Source organism: Staurois parvus, unplaced genomic scaffold, assembly GCF_062004578.1.
Source record: "Staurois parvus isolate SC_StPar_1 unplaced genomic scaffold, SC_StPar_1.0 ptg000192l, whole genome shotgun sequence".
Classification (NCBI taxonomy): Eukaryota; Metazoa; Chordata; class Amphibia; order Anura; family Ranidae; genus Staurois; species Staurois parvus.
The window spans coordinates 7,325,826-7,346,965 of record NW_028317988.1 but is presented as its reverse complement, the minus strand read 5'-3'; the positions used below and the strand labels follow the sequence as shown (position 1 = coordinate 7,346,965).

The 21,140-nt window shown below is 44.1% G+C and overlaps 1 protein-coding gene across 4 annotated transcripts in view; it reads right to left on the bottom strand.

Annotated features, from left to right (window-relative positions):
• The window catches only part of EML4 (EMAP like 4), a 317,947-nt gene extending 297,325 nt beyond the window's left edge, over window positions 1-20,622 (bottom strand). For all 4 annotated transcript variants that reach the window (XM_089677831.1, XM_089677834.1, XM_089677836.1 and 1 more), the window contains exon 1: window positions 20,437-20,622. In XM_089677831.1, coding sequence (XP_089533957.1) covers window positions 20,437-20,524 — 88 coding nt within the window. In that variant the 5' untranslated portion in view covers window positions 20,525-20,622. The remainder of the gene's footprint in view (window positions 1-20,436) is intronic.
• Between the last annotated feature and the right edge of the window lie 518 nt (window positions 20,623-21,140).

Below are 21,140 nucleotides of genomic sequence, written 5' to 3'. Positions count from 1 at the left end.
CGCCAACAATGGGGCACTATTCCTCCTACTAACACCAACAATGGGGCACTATTCCTCCTACTAACACCAATGGGGCACTATTCCTCCTACTAACGCCAACAATGAGGCACTATTCCACCTACGAATGCCAACAATGGGGCACTATTCCTCCTACTAACACCAACAATGGGGCACTATTCCTCCTACTAACGCCAACAATGGGGCACTATTCCTCCTACTAACACCAACAATGGGGCACTATTCCTCCTACTAACACCAACAATGGGGCACTATTCCTCCTACTAACACCAATGGGGCACTATTCCTCCTACTAACGCCAACAATGAGGCACTATTCCACCTACGAATGCCAACAATGGGGCACTATTCCTCCTACTAACACCAACAATGGGGCACTATTCCTCCTACTAACACCAACAATGGGGCACTATTCCTCCTACTAACACCAATTGGGCACTATTCCTCCTACGAATGCCAACAATGCGGCACTATTCCACCTACGAACGCCAATGGGGCACTATTCCTCCCACTAACACCAATGGGGCACTATTCCTCCTACGAATGCCAACAATGGGGCACTATTCCACCTACGAATGCCAACAATGGGGCACTATTCCTCCTACTAACACCAATGGGGCACTATTCCTCCTACTAACGCCAACAATGAGGCACTATTCCACCTATGAATGCCAACAATGGGGCACTATTCCTCCTACTAACACCAACAATGGGGCACTATTCCTCCTACTAATACCAATGGGGCACTATTCCTCCTACTAACACCAATGGGGCACTATTCCTCCTACTAACGCCAACAATGAGGCACGATTCCACCTACGAATGCCAACAATGGGGCACTATTCCTCCTACTAACACCAACAATGGGGCACTATTCCTCCTACTAACACCAATGGGGCACTATTCCTCCTACTAACACCAATGGGGCACTATTCCTCCTACTAACGCCAACAATGAGGCACTATTCCACCTACGAATGCCAACAATGGGGCACTATTCCTCCTACTAACACCAACAATGGGGCACTATTCCTCCTACTAACACCAACAATGGGGCACTATTCCTCCTACTAACACCAACAATGGGGCACTATTCCTCCTACTAACACCAACAATGGGGCACTATTCCTCCTACTAACACCAACAATGGGGCACTATTCCTCCTACTAACACCAACAATGGGGCACTATTCCTCCTACTAACACCAACAATGGGGCACTATTCCTCCTACTAACACCAACAATGGGGCACTATTCCTCCTACTAACACCAACAATGGGGCACTATTCCTCCTACTAACACCAACAATGGGGCACTATTCCTCCTACGAACACCAACAATGGGGCACTATTCCTCCTACTAACACCAACAATGGGGCACTATTCCTCCTACTAACACCAACAATGGGGCACTATTTCTCCTACTAACACCAATGGGGCACTATTCCTCCTACGAATGCCAACAATGGGGCACTAATCCTCCCACTGATGCCAAATACTAAAGATAGCACGTTGTTTACTCTCTCTGATGCCATGATATTTTCTGCTCCTATTGACCACAGGCCACCCCTCCCAAAATTCTGAAGTAAACAGTAAACTGGCCCTTTGTTTAAAAAGTTTTGAGACCCCTGTTCTAGTGAATAGGGACAAGTTGGGTGAAGTAATGAATGGATCAGCCACTGCACTACAAACTGCAGCCCATTATTACAAGGTAAGGTATGGATACAACACAAGGAATATAACCACGTTAATGTCTAGTTAAAAAAAAAAAAACATTTGAAAGTGTACAATGCTTGTAGTCAACTCTTCCCTGTTCCAAAATGACTATATATTATGTCAAAGATGATGTATTCAAAGCTTCGAATGTGACCCCGACATAGAGGCATGGATGTTACAATGTGCTACAGAACACACTTATAAAAGCACTCTACTAAGAATGGAAAGCCAAGAGTGGATTTTTCACTTTACTGGCTCAGCACCGAAGCCGTGGCAGCAAGCATATTCCAACACCAGCTCTCAGCAGATCTGCCACAGCCACTAAAGTGGACAGCCATTTAAAGAACCAAAAAAACAAAAAGTGCTGCAACTGAAAGTCATCTGGCAGTTAAGTGGTTAAGGAATACATAACTGGATTAAACAATCTCTCACATCTGCCCAGAGGTGGTCTTTAAGCATCTGTAAATGTAGAATGATATGCAGGTAATTTGTGCTATGCTGGTCGGCTTGGAAAAGTTAATCCATAATGGCAAGTGCAAATCAACAATGCTTTTATCGTCTTACTAAAGTACTGTAATAGCTTCCATCTGAGAACAATATATGAAGACATATTAAATATTCACAGAATGGAGTCTATTAGGTAGCATCTACATTTACACAGCTCACCTCCATCTAAGCACTTACAGAGTTGCATTAAAAACAAGATGCAAGTTAAAGTAAACTTGAGAAAACTCCAGAGGGAAGCAATGCAGTGGAATCAAGTCTCACCGGCCTGTGTATTGTCTGCTCAGGGATCAGTGAGATGGTAACAAAACCACCAGCAGCTTGTGCCTCTTGGGCAACTGAGTGGAGGTGCTTCCTAGACATCCAATAATGACAAAGTCAAAGTAGAACTTCACCCAAAAAAAGGTCCTCCTCACCACAGTCCCCCTTCCCCTCCCACAAGTGTGTGCACGAGGTAGACCAAAAAAGATTGACAGAAGAATTGTCCGAGATTCAAAGAAAAACCCACAGGCAACCTCAAAAGAAATACAGGCTGCTCTGGAAAAAGATGGCATGGTTGTTTTTAAAGGAGTACAATACAGTGATACTTGAACAAAAATGAGCCGTTTGGTCGAGGTGTCAGAAAGAAGCTTTTACTGCACCAATGCCACAAAAAAGCCCGGTTACAACATGCCTGACAACACCTTGACATGCCTAACCAGGCCTTCTTGTGTCATTGATGCAGTAAAGGCTTCTTTCTGGCACCTCGACCATGCAGATCATTTTAGTTCAAGTGTCATCATATTGTGCTCCTTCAGAACAACCACAGTCTTTTTCCAGAGCAGCCTGTATTTTTCTTGTGGTTACTGTGGGTTTCGCTTTGTATACCGAACAATTCTTCTGGCAGTTGTGGCTGCAATCTTTCTTGGTCTACCTGACCCTGGCTTGGTATCAAGAGATCCCCAAACTTTCCACTTCTTAATAGGTGATTTAACAGTACTGATTGGCATATTCAAGGCTTTGAACCTTTTTTATGTCCTTTTCCAGCTTTATAAAGTTCCATTACCTTGTTACGCAGGACTTTTGACAGTTCTTTTCTGATCCCCATAACTCAGTATCTAGCCTAGTCAGTGCTTTCACATAAGAGCTAACAAACTCATTGACTATTTATACACTGATACGAATTGCAATTTAAAAAGCCACAGATGTGGGACATTAACCTCTAATTGACATTTTAACCCGTGTGTGTCACCTTGTGTGTCTGTACCAAGGCCGAACATTCCAGGGGATGGAAACTTTTGACCAAGGCCATTTGGGTGATTTCTGTTATTATGATTTAAAAAGGAGTCAAACAACTATCTGATAATAAATGACATCATATGATCATCATCCTTCAATAAAAGAGCATTTTTTTGGCATGATCAGTCATAGTTTCAATATCAATGCCAAAATGTCACAATTTCTGCCAGGGTATGCAAACTTTGGAGCACAACTGTATGCTTTGTAACCATCCACCCTGCTCAGGACATAATTCGGAGTGTACTGTACATTCAGCAATAGCTGTAGATCACACTTGAGCTTTATGTTTAAAATAGTAAACATTTTTGGATGCCTATACATGGGCTAGTATCAGCAATGGTTTACTACAGCAATACATGAAATGGATGAGAAGCATTAATAAACACAAAACCATAAATAAGATGGATCAGAATAATTGGATCAGCAAAAGACTCGAAGAGCTATTTATAGGTTTTATTGCTTACAAGGCACAGCAATCAATATCTAGCGATCAGCAAAAACAAAAGCTTATGACAGCCATGATGGACTCAATATTGATGATTCCATGAGAAAACAGACTACAAGAGCGCAGCTATTACTACCATAGAACTAAAAAAACAGAGCAATGCAAAAACTGAGCTTAAAGAAGAACTCCGGGATCCTGCTATCTTTTGCATTTCCTGATCCCTCTTCCCAGGGTGGATTTGATTTAAATCAAACTGATTTAAATCACGATTTAAATCACTAGTCAGTAAGGCTTGATTTAAATCCTAGTTTTCTACATAAAGACTAATTCTTGCTGGTATAACTTTAATATGCAAGTAGATGAAGATTTTTAGAACAACTTTTCATATTAGTTTTTTTATCCCCAGTTTAATAGGTTAATCATTCATATTTTGACAACTTTTCTGTTGTACTTAGGAAGGAGAAAAATAATTACCTTAATAATAACAATTTAAATAGATTTATTCAACTGAAACAATAACATTCCAGCATATGTTATTTGCCTAAACAAACATCCATGTTTGTTAACTAATTTGGCTAAACAAAATCTATATATTTTAAGAAACTTAGACTGTCAGCCCCTTCCTCCTCACACTTAGTTTCACTTTCTTCTTGTGCAGATCTATTCCACTCCAAACAATCAGAAAAATATTGTTTCTATTCTATTCACTGAACTTCTTGAAACTTAGCACTGAAGGGGTTGATTCTGTATTCATAGGTTTGTAGAAGTTAGGATGAAGGTCTTTTTCTTAACTCTGTTCATGTTATAACATTTTTGCTGTGAAGAAGAGGCATGTGATCTCCGCTGAGTCAAATTCAGTTTTGAGAACTGCAAAAGTAAACCAACATCTGTGATAATATCTTGTAGGCAGAGAAACTGCCCAATAATCTTACAAAAACCTCTGGAAGAGCATGACATTGTGAATGGATTCATGGAATTTATTTACCAAAAAAATTAAACATATACAGCCTTATTCTACATAATTAAAAAACGAATCTTTATTTCATGATGGAATAACCTTTGGATGGTAATATATTTTCCTCAAAAAGCATTTTATTTTAAAAAATCCGATTTAAATAAAAAAAAATCGGATTTTTTTTTTTTTTTTTTTTAAATCATTGATTTTTATCCACCTTGCCTCTTCCTGATCCCAGACTACTGAATTGCTCAGAAAGTCTTAATGAAAATGACTAACTTCTCATGTAATAAAAGATTCCTGGCGATGTCAAGATGTCCCTCAAAATGCAGGGAAACCAAACATTTCCCATAATGCTTAGGGAAATGTAGATAGTGAGTTGTTTGTGCGGGCCGAGCTGGGGCAGCATGTCAGTGACTGCATCAAATCTTACTTCAAAATACCTTGAGACTAGCATGCAGTGGCAGCAATGCTTAGATCCAGCTCTGCCGATAAATAATTATGCGCCTGTAGACACATGAAGTATACTGCTATTTTTTAAAAAGCGAGCAAGACAAAAAGGGAACATTTTAAAGCAGTATTCAACCCAAATTCTAAGCTGTGATGGCTGCATTAGTTTTTTTACTTAGGTTTTTTTTCCTTTTTTTTTCCCATCTGATGATCCAGCCAGTAAGCCTGCTTTTCAAAAGAACAAGCTGTCCTGCAGATGTAGCAGTTACAGGGTTGAGAAAAACCCAATAACAATAGAAGGTGTGCTTACATTGATCCGCTTTTATTGATTTAAAACCCTCATCCCAAAAGGAAAAAAAATGGTTAGCTGCGTTTACAAGCATTTGGCATTTGAAACGCTGATAAAAACTACTTCTGAACGCTGGTTTGGTGCGTTAAAAAAAAAAAAAAACAAACGACTGTAAGCTTAACTGCCTGTAAACGACATAGTGTACACGGGCAGATAGGAAAGCATTAGGGAGAGTTCAGGGGCTGCTGGGAAAAAAAAAAAAATGCAGAAAAGCTCCTGAACGTGAGTTTACCAGCTGCAGTGTACATGAGCCCTGGTAGGTGGCCTGCAGGATGCAAGAGGCTGAATGAGGCACACCACCCAACCCATTTTATAAGGTCCCAGGATGTTTAACAAATCAGGAAGCCCATGCAAGGCCATGGATGTGGCTGTACAAGTCGTATGCTTTTAAGGCCAGCGATTCATATTAAACAGCAGTAAGATATCAGTGTCCCTCTGCATGCCATATGCACTGTAGCACTGATATGGGAATCACAAAAGCGGCTGATGAGAAGTACATACAATTTGTCAGGTAATAGTTAGCCTAGATTATATTCCAACTGTGTATTCAGCTGTGTGGACAAAGGTCAGTGTCTTCTATCTGTACCTATGCCCCATATCTCCAGGTATTAAAACAGTTGAACAGACTGATATGATAAAACTTCCTGCAGTGCTCCTGCCACGCTATAACCATCTGTCACAGCTAGGAACATGCGAGCAAGAGGACTATGGTGACATCTACGAAGTCTAGATTTTATCACCCCGTGTTGACAGTCGCCACTATTTGCAATAAAATTCTGTACAACTCTCTTGCATAAATTTGATAAGTAAAGATATGAGACAGGAATATAGATAAGGAAGCAAAAGCCAAAAAAAGGATTCTTTGTCTTCCAGATGCATTCATTTGTGGGCAGCACAGTGGCTAAACGGTTAGCACTTCCGCCTGCCAGTACTAGGGTCCTAGGTTCAATTCCCAACCACAGCACCACCTGCCTGGAGTTTGCATGTTCTCCCTGTGCCTGCGTGGGTTTCCTCCGGGTGCTCCAGTTTCCTCCCACACTCCAAAGACATGCTGGGAGATAATTAGATCCTGTCTAAATTGTCCCTAGTATGTGTATGTATGAATGTAAGTTAGGGACCTTAGATTGTACACCCCTTGAAGGTTAGGGACTGATGTGAATGTACAATATGTATGTAAAGCACAGCGTAAATTGATGGCGCTATAGAAGTATCTGGAATAAATAAAATAAATAAATCTCCCCCCCACCAGAACACACAGGTCAGCACTGCAGCCATGGGCCAAGAATGCTGATCAGATGCCAGTTTTCAAGCATGCCCGTTCAGCAGAAGCCAGTTGTGAAAGTCGCCCGGTTTCTACTATACCAACTTTGGCCAACATTAGGCCCGTGTGTACCCAGCATAAGTGAGTGAGTCGGGCCAGGAGTAGAGACTCCCAGCTCCAGCCACAACAGGGAGGGGTATCATAAATAAATACATTGCCTTTTGGTATACCTAGGTACTACAGAGGGGGTTGTATATGACTGGTGGTCAAAGGAATAACGCCCAATGGTTGTACTAAAAGGAAATACGGAGGATTGAGACCCGATCACGAAATATTCATCTTGCGATTACTCTGTTGCCAATCAACTCTGTAAAAAAGCATGAACATGATGCAGAAAGGTTAGAACTGAACTTTTAATAAGTTACAGAAAACTTCTGCCCGGAGTTCAGCTTTAACTGAAAACAGGGGGGACCTGGGTTATGTTTATGTCAGTTCTAACAGACAGAAGGTTGTTCATACACATGTAAACGTCTGCATGATGTGTGCACTTACAGCTTCCCCAGAACAGGAAGTTTTAGAACGTTCAAGAATGGCTACATGTATTCTAACAGCATTGTGATTGTGCAACCTAGACGGCACGCATTATAAACAATCATTACTTTAGGCAATTTATACAAATAACTTATATCATAAAAGCTCTTAAAGGATAAGTTCACCTATTAGACAAAAATAATAAATGCACATTGTTTTGCAGGTAAAAAAAAAAAAAATGTGCATTTATTATTGGAAAGCATTGCACCAGGGATCATTAGATCGCTGGTGCCATGCAGGTCTCCTGCACAACTGTCAGAATATCTGCCTGCCGCATGGGATGTACAAGCAGATATTCTGACAAGAAGCTCCAATGAACTACCACGCCGAGGCTGTCGGGACCTGCAGTTCGTCCATACACGGAAATCCGTGAATGAGTGACATGGCTGTGTGGGCGGAGTCACACTGCTTTCAAATAAGACAGATAGTAAGGGGAGACTGTCAGAGGGAGGGTGGGGCCACGGGGGCGAAGCTGCGGCTATGGGAACATGTTACAGGTTCCACCCTAAAAACAGGTGGAACATGTAATATGTTCTCAAAGGTGAATGTATCCTTTAACACTCAACCCAAGCAGAACAATATTTTCACAATGAACAGGAAAGACAATAAACATAGTGGGGGCGATTCATGAAGAAATCTGTGACCCATTTCTGGAGGTGTGGATGTAGTCAGGAGCCTTGCGCCACATTCACGATAAATTCACACCGGTGCTTACAGGTGGTATTGGAGCATTTTACAGATGTATTCAGGACGGAGCGGTTTTAGTTTTAACCAATGGGAAGCTAGTTACTAGGAGGGGATGGTTGCTTAGGCTTGAAAATCGCAAAGTGGGAGATTTACTACAACAGGAGCACACAGAATCTGGAGCTACTCCACATAGTAACTAATCCGCTTCCAGGTTTTACTGTCAAAGCTTAATTACCCCCTAGCCTACAGGGCACTTATACCCGCTTCCTGCCCAGGCCAATTGCTAGCTTTCAGCGCTGTCATACTTTGAATGACAATTGCGCAGTCATGCAACACTGTACCCACATTAAATTTTTATAATTTTATTGTGACAGATAGAGATTTATTTTGGTGGTATTTAATCACGTCTGGGTTTTTTTATTTTTTCTTAAACCAAAAACGTTTTTTCTTAGTTTTTGTTATAAAATTTTGTAAATAAGTGATTTTTCTCCTTCACTGATATACGCTAATGAGGCTGCAGTGGTGGGCACTGATGAGGAGGCACTGGTAGGTGGCACGGATGGGCATTGACAGGCATCACTGATTGGCACTGAAAGGCAGCACTGATACATGGCACTGATATATGGCACCGATAGGCAGCACTGATTGGCAGCTCAGATGGGCACTGCTATGTGGCATTGATGTGCACTGGTAGGCACTGATATGTGGCATTGATGGGCACTGGCACGAGGCACTGATGAGTACTGATGGACACTGACAGGTGGCACTGCTGGGGCCACACTGATCATCATGGCACACTGATCATTAGTGCCCTGATGATCAGTGTACATGTCCCCTCCGTGGAAAGCCAATTACCGGCTCTCCTCTCCCCTCGAGCTGTCAGCATGACAGCTCGAGAGGAGAGAAATACTGATAACCGGCATTTCCCTGCTTACATGTGATCAGCTGTGATTGGACGCCTGTAATGAGGTTAAATGGTATTAACGCTCCGCAAATGCCTCGCAACCACATCGCAAACGCCTGCCAGGTGTTTGAGGAGCGGCACCATAAACCTGAATGGGAGGCTTCAACTCCTCCAGACTTGACACGAGGCATCAGTTTTGCCGCGACGCTAACGCTTCAGTGTGAACAGCACTCTGTGCTGCCATGTGCAGAATTTTCATAGGCGTTTGAGAAGTGTTAAAAATGCTTCCCAAACGCCTGTCTGACGCCTGCTAACAAAGCTAGTGTGAACGTAGCCTTATTGTTGTGACAAATTCTTGAAGAAATACCGCCTGATTGGTGAAACAGAAGGACGTAAATAAGACCTGTTCCACAGGGGGAGTAAATTATGCCGCACGTGTAAGCATTGTCATATCAGTGGGACAATATATACCCCTTACCCACACATACATGACTGTCGCTAGTTGTGTCATTGGTCGCACTACCGCACAATGAATTTCTAATGAGCATCTACAACACTGAATTTCACAGACTGGCACAGAGATGGGAATCTTCACCTGTATCTAGGACATCAGACCTGATAAATGCATGGTAAGCAAAGTCTGTGTTGGATACAAAGCATCCTGGGATCAATGCGAACACAAAAACCTGAAGCCTGACAGCTCAGACGGAATGCAGAGTATGAGGAACAATTACATCCAAAGGAAAATGTCACAGATTTGCCCTACATAGCTCTGCACTTCCCAAAAAGACCCACCAGACTGTCCTCCCCCAGCAGCATTTTAATATTTACAGAAAAAGAGACGTGCATAAAACTGGTGAGAAAACCCCCATAAAAAGCAACTGACGCAATTCAAGACCTGCTGCAGCGTTTGCCCTGTACAGGCGTACTGATAGAAGGAATTCTGATGATTGGAGGTAATCTGTACAGAACAAAAAAAAAAAAACACTTTAAAACAAGCTGCAGGACTGGTTCACACCTATGCTTTTTTTAGTGCTTTTTACAGAAACGCACTACAGTCCATTTAACATGATTTCCTATGGATCTACGTCACATCTGTGCGTTTTGAGACGGTGAGTTTTTTTGGAAAGGGTGGGGGACTTTTTCCTGCAGCAAATTGCGTTTTGCATGTAATAAACTTCAATGGATCTACACCAAAAACACAAGCGTTGCGGTTTTTTTATGCATTTGGAGTTTTGGTTTTTTTGTAATGCTCATAGGATAGTGTTGACTTGATGTGACTTTGGATGGATGCAACTTGGATAGGTGCGACTTTTTTTTTTTTTTTTTTACACTCTCTCGCAATCCATGGATGAACTAGGCTGTTATACTTTCCTATTAGCAAAAAAAAAAGTCACATCAAAGTTGCACCCATTAAAAGTCACAAAGTCAATCATTTCCTAAGGGAAAAAAAAACAAAACAAAAACACAAAAGGCATCAAAAACGCGTGTTCAAAAACACACTGTGAAATCACACAATCTGCATAGATGTGAACCTAGCGTCTAAAGCAATCTCTTCCTGTTATATGAATAAACGTGCAGCGCTAATTAATAAATCTAAAATTGTTCACTGTAAGTCCAGTTCATATAAATGTGCCAGGTGACAGATGAAAATCCACAATGGTGATCCGTGAGGAAGTAGCAGAAATGCGCACTCACCAGAAGGCGGATATATATAAGCAGTATATATCAAAAGCTCATGGATCCTCGGTCAAGAAGAGATAGATCTGGTCACTGTGGGTTGGCCTTTCCTTTCTTCAAGGGTGCAGAGCAAAATTCTTCCTCCTCTCAGGTGGGTGCTTGAATTCCTAATAAGGACTCTGCAAAGAGGTACTCCTCCAAGGGAGTCAGGAAAGGACACCCATAGTGTAGTATGTTTAAAACAGCTTTATTAAAGACAGTGATGCCAGATTCAAACAGCAAGTGTCATCCAGATGCTATAATAAAACTAACCCTAATAGTTAGAATGATGGCCGCCGGGCCTCCACGTTTCTCCGGCGCCGTAGCGTATCAATGTCCAGGCTCCTCCTTACGCGTTACATGCGCACATCTTCAGAGGTATGGAACCAATCATTGGCACATTTATATGAACTGGACTTACAGTGGACAATTTTAGATTTATTAATTAGCGCTGCACTTTTATTCATATTATTCTGTATAAGTATTTATTGGTTACTTAGAGTGCTTAGCTGCTTCTTAGGATCAGCGCTCACTTTTTTCATCTTCCTGTTATATACAGAAGAGAAATCAAAACTATAAAAGTGAATACGCCATATCCACGTGTTGGCCAACCAGGAAGACGATCAAGCGATCCACACTATGCGAGGCAGGGAGACGTCTTACCACCAGGAGCAGACTGACAGCTCATGGGGCCCCCAGGCAATGAAGATCATGGGCCCCTGTGTCTTTGCCAAAACTCAAAAAAAGCCTATGAAAAAGGTACCAGGGGCATCTCATGGGGCCCCCTACTGACCCTGGGCCCACGGGCAGTGCCCGAGTTTCCAAATGGTCAGTCCGCCCCTGCTTACCACCCATCCACTGTATGCATCTATGGCTAAACCAAACTAGGAAGAAAACATTTCACAGGCTATCCCACCTTTACTAAAATACTAGGTTACCAATTTACAAAAACTAAAACAAACGATTCTATTTCAGCCAATACTCCATTGTTCTGGGTATCCCGTAATCTTCCACTGGTGTAAACAAATCACTGTATCTTATACTGTGAACCTGACAAAGTGTCCAGAGGTCAAGTCACATGACTGAACCCCCATTCATACCCGAGTGCCCTAAAAGGGTGACAAAACTCAAGATGAAGGATCCTATCATCCTCAACGGGTCCGATCACACCCAAGCATTGTGTCATCTGTTGCGTAAAGCTTGAAAAAGTACACGAGCTTCTTTGGGGTAGAATCTTGCATTTTTTGCCCCCATAGACCATAAAAGACTAAGTTCACCTTTTTAAAAAAAAAAAAAAAAAAAAAAAAAAGATAAATGCACATATTTTTTGCAGGTGAAAAATGTGCATTTATTACATTTTTTTCTGGAGCCTGCAAAACTGCAATGTCAGGCTCCTGCAGAGTCTCGGTATACCTGTAGCTGTCTGCCTGTACCTCTCTTATAAACAGTAACCCCTGGTTCACATAAATGCGGCCGTGCCACGCAGGGAAGAAGTCCCTGCACTTCTTCTAAAAACGCAGCCCACATGGGAACCTCGGCTCCCAGTACGGTTGTGTTTTTCAGTGCGGGTGGCGTGCCATTAGAACTAATGGCACCCACCCGCGGGTCCGCATTCCTCTGTGTGGGTGGTGTGGCTGCACGGATTTTCATGCGGATCCGCAGTGGCACCACCTGCACATATGTGAACCAAGCCTTACTGGAGACCGGGAAGATCAATGACCTATGAGCACCCTCGCAGGTCACTGAGAACTACAAGCCGTCTGCTGCAGAGGTAGACCGTACTTGTTCATTCATTTACAGATTGCTGTGAATGAATGATGCAGCTGTGTGGGCGGAGCCCTACATGGCTGTGCTCTTTTTAAATTGTGACAGTGGGTGAGGGGAGAGGATCTCCACCCGTGGTCCCAGTGGGGGTCTGGAGGGAACACAGGCAGGTGTCTTTAGCAATATGTTACATCCAAAATGTGGGTGTAACATGTTTCCAAAGGTGAACTTATCCTTTACTGAGAATGCTTGAAAAATGTGCGTTTATGCACTGTTTTCAGATGCTCCCATTTAAAAATCTATGGGGTCAAAAATGCACTTATCTGCCCCTGTACTACAATTCATGCAAAAAAAAAAAATTGTAATTATTTGAATCTCACACCATTAGTGAGCTGCAGCAACAGCTAATTTTCGTACGGCCATCAAATTTGACCGATCGGGCATGTTGGACATTTTTTGAAAAATGAACGAATTTGCAATCAATCATGGGAAAAGCCTGCGAGAAATATAAATCTAAAAGAGGAATGCACATGAGCTCTGATCTGGGAAAAAAAAAATTATATATATATATATATATATATATATATATATATATATATATATATATATATTTTCCCAGCCACAAAATCTCTTTTCTGTAGCAACATGTGGTGAAATCGAAGGCTTGGTTGGTCGAATTTCAAAATCAATGGTGGCATGACTGGACTAAAAAACACACCACGTTTCTAATTTTTGATCAACAAATCGTTTAGCATTCGACCCATGTATGACCCACATTAGACTACATTCACACGGGACTGGCGCAGGTGCAAATGACAGCAGCAGTGGCAATCTACAGATTCTTGACGCTGTTTCTTCCACCTGGAAGCAGCACAAGTAATCACTTGCTCTGCAGACAGCCACAGATAGCGGAGGCTGCCGCCAACCTGTCAATTAAATGTTCATGGCTCAGTGGTCACAGCTAGCCATTCACAGGTAGAAAAAAAAACAGCTACAGGAATCAGTAGATTCACACCAGTGCTAGTCTCTGAAATTGCCTGGCTACACTCATACCAAGTGTAAATAGGGACTTAGAGGGCTTCTTTTTCTTTACACATTACATATACAAATGTGTGCACAGCTATGTAAAGATCAGGACTACCTTATAGATGGTATAATATATATACTGTAGTGTGTGTAACCAACACAGGTTTTTCAATGGAGAACATAACCAAATAAGAGAAGCAGTCTTGGTTCAACAGACACATCACACAAAAACAGGTCATTAACACTGATTTTACTATGGATTGATCTCTCACCATGTAGAAAAATACATTTTTGTATATAGAAAAGAATAAACTATATACACTGTATACAGTATGTGTGTATAAACATGGAAAAGTGACAGCAGAAAAAGATCAAGTGGTCCATGGAGTCTGACCATTTTTGGGGGGGGTTGTTTTTTGCTTTGTATTTTTTTGTTTTGTCTGAGTATAGATCTATGCTTGTCCCAGGCATGTTTGAAGCTATTTACTGTTGACTGGCTCACTACCTCTCCTGGAAGTTTATTCCAAGCATCAACTACTCTTTCAGTAAAATCCTTTCTGAGATTAGTTTTGAACTTTCCTCCAGTTAGCGTAAGGCCATGTCCCCGTGTTCTTGATTTTGGTTTCATGGTGAAAATACTGCCCTCCTGAACCTTATTCATCCCTTTGATGTATTTAAAGGTTTCAGTCATGTCTCCCCTTTCCCTTCTTTCCTCTAGACCAGTGGTCTCCAAACTGTGGCCGGATGTGGCCCTTTGCTGGCCTTTATCCAGCCCTTGGGACACTATTCCTCCCAATAATATGAAGCAGTATTTCTCGTACTGACACCAACAATGGGGCACTATTTCCTCCACTGATAACACTTCCATGGTACTATTCCTCCCATTAATACCAATGATGGGGCACTACTCTTCCTCCTACTGACCACCATCTCCGAGGCCATATTTATTCTCACTGATGCAGCGCCTGAAACATTTTCTACCCCCACTGGGCACACTCTGTCCCTCTTAAAGTCTGAAGGACCATAAACCGGCCCTTTGTTTGAAAAGTCTAGAGACCGCTGCTCTAGACCGTACACGTTAGGTTCGTAAAGCAGCTCTTGATACGATTTATCCCCCAGACCTTTCACCATTTTTATTACCCGTCTCTGGATTTGTTCTTATTGATAAATATCTTTTTATAAGTGAGGTCTCCAGAACTGGACACAGTATTCTAAATGAGGTCTAACTAAAGATATATATACAGTTGCAAGAAAAAGTATGTGAACCCCTTGGGATTACGTGGAGTTTTGCATGAATTGGGCATAAAATGTGCTCTGAACGTCATCTAAGTCACAACAATAGAAGAACACAGTCTGCTGAACATAATACTACACAAACATTAGATGTTGCCATGGTTTAATTGCACATAACATGTAAACATTCACAGTGCAGGGAGGAAAAAGTATGTGAGTCCCTAGCTTAATGACTTCTCCCAGAGCTAATTGGAGCCAGGAGTGAGCCAACCTTGACTCCAATCAGTGTGATGATATTGGATGTGTTGCTGACAGCTGTCCTGCCCTTAAAAAACACACACCTGTTTTGGGTTTACTGGTTTCAAGAAGCACTGTCTGATATGAACCATGCCTCGCAGAAAAGAGCTCTCAGAAGACCTATGATCAAGAATTGTTGACTTGCATGAAGCTGGAAAGGGTTACAAAAGTATCTCCAAAAGCCTTGATGTTCATGTGTCCACGGTAAGACAGACTGTCTACAAATGGAGAAAGTTTAGCACTGTTGCTACTCTCCCTAGGCGTGGTCGTCCTGTAAAAATGACTGCAAGAGCACAGCGCAGAATGCTGCATGAGGTAAAGAAGAATCCCAGAGTGTCAGCTAAAGACCTACAGAAATCTCTGGCACATGCTAACATTTTTGTTGACACATCTACAATAAGGAAAACATTAAACAAGAATGGAGTACATGGGAGGACACCACGGAGGAAGCCATTGCTGTCCAAAAAGAATATTGTAGCACGTTTGAAGTTTGCAAAAGAGCACCTGGATGTTCCACAGCACTACTGGCAAAATATACTTTGGACAGATGAAACCAAGATTGAGTTGTTTGGGAAGAACACACAACACTATGTGAGGAGAAAAAAAGGCCCAGCACACCAACATCAAAACCTCATCCCCACTGTGAAACATGGCGGAGGGAGCATCATGGTTTGGGGCTGCTTTGCTGCCTCAAGGCCTGGACGGATTGTTGTCATTGATGGGAAAATGAATTCCAGAGTTTATCAAGACATTTTGCAGGAAAACGTACGACCATCTGTCCGCCAACTGAAGCTCCGCAGAGGATGGGTGATGCAACAGGACAATGACCCAAAGCATACAAGTCATTCAACAAAACAATGGCTGCAACAGCACAGAATACGCCTTCTGGAGTGGCCCAGTCAGAGTCCTGACCTCAACCCGATTGAAATGCTGTGGCATGACCTTAAGAGAGCGATTCACACCAGACATCCCAAGAATATTTCTACACTGAAACAATTTTGTGAAGAGGAGTGGTCCAAAATTACTCCAGATCGTTGTGCAGGTCTGATCTGCAACTACAGGAAACGTTTGGTTGAGGTTATTCCTGCCAAAGGAGGGTCAATCAGTTATTAAATCAAAGGTTCACATACTTTTTCCTCCCTGCACTGTGAATGTTTACATGTTATGTGCAATTAAACCATGGCAACATCTAATGTTTGTGTAGTATTATGTTCAGCAGACTGTGTTCTTCTATTGTTGTGACTTAGATGACGTTCAGAGCACATTTTATGCCCAATTCATGCAAAACTCCACGTAATCCCAAGGGGTTCACATACTTTTTCTTGCAACTGTATATAGGGGAATCAGGACCTCCCTTCTGCTGGTGACCCCTCTAGTGATATAAAGATCTATATAGAGAAATCGGGACCTCCTCCCTCCTGCTGGTGACCCCTCTAGTAATATAAAGATCTCTATAGAGAAATCGGGACCTCCTCCCTCCTGCTGGTGACCCCTCTAGTGATATAATGATCTATATAGGGGAATCGGGACCTCCTTCCTCCTGCTGGTGACCCCTCTAATGATATAAAGATTTATATAGGGGAATCGGGACCTCCTCCCTCCTGCCGATGACCCCTCTAGTGATATAAAGATCTCTATAGAGGAATCGGGACCTCCTCCCTCCTGCTGGTGACCCCTCTAGTGATATAAAGATCTATATAGGGGAATCGGGACCTCCTTCCTCCTGCTGGTGACCCCTCTAGTGATATAAAGATCTATATAGGGGAATCGGGACCTCCTTCCTCCTGCCGGTGACCCCTCTAGTGATGTATCCTACAATTCTATTTGCTTTCCCCACTGCCTGCCCACACTGTTGCTCATTTTGCAATCATCTGAAATAAGAACCCCCAAGTCCTTTTTCCTCTCAAGTGCTGGCCAACAATGTACCCCAATGTTGATTTTTTTTTCCCTAGGTTATTATTTTACATTTATAAACATTGAACTGCAATTTCCACAATCTTCCAGCAATGCCAAATCATGTTCCATGTTACAGACACCTCCCGGGATATCAACCCTATTACACACCTTTGTGTCATCAGCAAAAAGACAAACCTTACCCAACAAACCTTTAGTTATATCACTTACATATACACTGAATAGAACAGGACATTGGGGTACACCACTAGTGACTGATCTCTGGTCCGAGTGAATCCCATTTACAACCACACTCTGGTATCTATCCTGTAGCCAGCTGCATATCCACTGAACCACCCAAGGGCTACGTCCTAGCTTGTACAGCTTTTGTATTAGATCATTATGTGGAACTGTATCACATGCCTTGCTGAAATCAAGATATGTTGTGTCCATATATATCATTTTGCGTTTTGTGGTGCGCACCCACAAAGAAATATCCATACAAATCCAATACGAATATAGAGTCCCTCATCGATCTTTCAGTAGAGATTAGTCAAAGCAACAGCATTTTATTGTCAGTGTTTCAATGAAGCTCAGTCCATCTTTATGAAGACCCTCATTTAGATGTGTGTGTGTAAATAAATATATATATGTATGTATATACACATACATGTTATCTTTGAGGAATGGGTAGATGAAATACATGGCAATGCACAAATCCAATGGGAACACACACACAGATCGTCTGTAGCTCTGCACATAATCCAGCCATGGATGCATTATCCGGGCTGACAGGTAGGTGACACACAGCCCTGCACACAGATTGGATTCATCTCTCAGTGAAATGGAATGGAATGCTGATGGCTCTGAGCAGGATTTCTATCTGGATACATTGTATCTCTGCAGAGGACGGGAGCCTCTATATCCTATATGACTGCAAGAGATGACAATACATGATTTCTATCTGGATACATTGTATCTCTGCAGAGGACGGGAGCCTCTATATCCTATATGACGCCTCTATATATATATATATATATGACTGTAAGAGATGACAATACATAAACACAGCACAGCTGATGGCAGACATCAATGTAAATCCTGGGAGCAGCCTCATCTGTAGATCCTTCCACACACAGGATGGCAGTCAAAACCCTCTACACATGGAGACAGAACAGTGGGGGTATGTGGGGTGTACAGACAGGCAGTCAGCCCCCCTGAGCAGAAAGAGGGTGTCCAGACAGGCAGTCACTCCCCCCTCCCCAATGGTATGGGGAGCCATCAGGATAGGCAATCAGTGCCCCTGAGTGCTATGTAGGGTTGTCAGATAGTCAGTCCACAGCGCTGTATGAGGGGTGTCATGACAGGCAGTTAGCACTCCAAATTAAGATACAGGGTATCCGGACAGGCAGTCACCCCCTGAGGAGTGTCAGGGCTTGGTGTTCAGCTCCTTGAGAAGTATGATGGGTATCAGGACAGGTAGTCAGCCAATGTTATTAGTATCAGGACCAGCAGTCCGCCCTCATGAGAGATATGCAGAGTGTCAGGACAGGCAGTCAGTCCCATTATTAGTATACACTGTATCAGGACAGGTGGTCACCCCTCACTGGCAGTATACAGGGTGTCAGGACAGACAATAGCCCTCAGTAGAGGTATGTGGGGTGTCAGGACAGGTGGTCAGTCCCATTATTACTAAACAGGGTGTCAGAACAGGCAGTCAGCCCACATTATTAGCATACAGGTGTCAGGACAGGCAGTGAGTCTTCAGTGGTGAGGGTCAAGACAGGCAGTTAGCTCCTCCATTATTAGACAGGCAGTCAGTCCTCAGTAGAGGTATGTGGGGTGTCAAGATAGGTAGTCAGTCTGTTATCAGTAGACAATCGGTTAGCCCACATTATTAGCATAAAGGTGTCAGAACAGGCAGTCGGCTCCCCAATATTAGTATACATGGTATCAGGACAGGCAGTTAACTCCCCCATTATTAGACAGGTAGTCAGTTCTCAGTAGAGGTATGGGGGGGAAGGGGTCAGGACAGGCAGTCAATCCTCAGTAGAGGTATTGGGGTGGGGGGGGTCAGGCAGGCAGTCAGTCCTCAGTAGAGGTATGTGGGAGGTCAGGACAGGCAGTCAATCCTCAGTAGAGGTATTGGGGGGGGGGTCAGGACAGGCAGTCAATCCTCAGTAGAGGTATTGGGGGGGGGGGGTCAGGACAGGCAGTCAATCCTCAGTAGAGGTATGGGGGGGGTCAGGACAGGCAGTCAATCCTCAGTAGAGGTATTGGGGGGGGGGTCAGGACAGGCAGTCAGTCCCCAGTAGAGGTATTGGGGGGGTGGGTCAGGACAGGCAGTCAATCCCCAGTAGAGGTATTGGGGGGGGGGGGGTCAGGACAGGCAGTCAATCCCCAGTAGAGGTATGGGGGGGTCAGGACAGGCAGTCAATCCCCAGTAGAGGTATTGGGGGGGTCAGGACAGGCAGTCAATCCCCAGTAGAGGTATTGGGGGGGGGTCAGGACAGGCAGTCAATCCCCAGTAGAGGTATTGGGGGGGGGTCAGGACAGGCAGTCAATCCCCAGTAGAGGTATTGGGGGGGGGGGTCAGGACAGGCAGTCAATCCCCAGTAGAGGTATTGGGGGGGGGGTCAGGACAGGCAGTCAATCCCCAGTAGAGGTATTGGGGGGGGGGGTCAGGACAGGCAGTCAATCCCCAGTAGAGGTATTGGGGGGGGGGTCAGGACAGGCAGTCAATCCTCAGTAGAGGTATTGGAGGGGGGGGGTCAGGGCGGATGGTAAGTTGTCAGTACAGGTATGGGGGGGTGTCAGGACAGGCAATATATGCTCAGTACAGGTATGGTGGGGGGGTCAGGACGGGCGGTTAGTCCCCATTATCAGTAGACAGGCGGTCAGTCCGCATTATCAGCACACAGGTGTCAGGACAGGCAGTCAGTCCCATTATCAGTAGACAGTCCACATTATCAGCACACAGGTGTCAGGACAGGCAGTCAGTCCCATTATCAGTAGACAGGCAGTCAGCACACAGGTGTCAGGACAGGCAGTCAGTCAGTCCCCATTACTACCAGTAGATAGGCGGTCAGCCCACATTATCAGCACACAGGTGTCAGGACAGGCAGTCAGTCAGTCCCATTATCAGTATACAGGCAGTCAGTCCCATTATCAGTAGACAGTCCACATTATCAGCACACAGGTGTCGCTCCCCAATATTAGTATACACGGTATCAGGACAGGCGGCCAGCCCTCCATAGTAGTATATGGGGGGTCAGGACAGGCAGTCACCCCGGCATTATGATCAGACAGGCGGTGATCCCCCCCCCGCTCAGACCCCGGCTCTCACTCACCCAGGCTGCCGGCGAATCCGTCCATGGCGGGGTGTGCAAAGTGGCGGGCTCCCTCCTGGATGGGGCTGAGGCCGGCCGTCTCTCTCATTAAGTCGGACTGACCCGCAATGAGGTGGATGTGGCCGCTCCGCTCCCCTCAGTCTGTCACCGCTGCCGGCCTCACCGCCTCCTGTCTGCCCGGTGTGATTTTTTTTTTCTCCTGGAATAACTTTATTGCGAACGAATCCTGACAACAGAGAGAGCGAGCCTGACTGGGAGGAGGAAGTACAGGGAGAGGAGAGCGGTCGGGGGGATCTAATCTTATCATCAATACTGGATCCCCGCCGCATCCCTCTGCGAGTCACCCCAATATCAGATCCCCGCCGCATCCCTCTGCGAGTCACCCCAATATCAGATCCCCGCCGCATCCCTCTGCGTGTCACCCCAATATCAGATCCCCGCCGCATCCCTCTGCGAGTCACCCCAATATCAGATCCCCGCCGCATCCCTCTGCGTGTCACCCCAATATCAGATCCCCGCCGCATCCCTCTGCGAGTCACCCCAATATCAGATCCCCGCCGCATCCCTCTGCGTGTCACCCCAATACTGGATCCCCGCCGTATCCCTCTGCGTGTCACCCCAATACTGGATCCCCGCCGCATCCCTCTGCGTGTCACCCCAATATCAGATCCCCGCCGCATCCCTCTGCGAGTCACCCCAATATC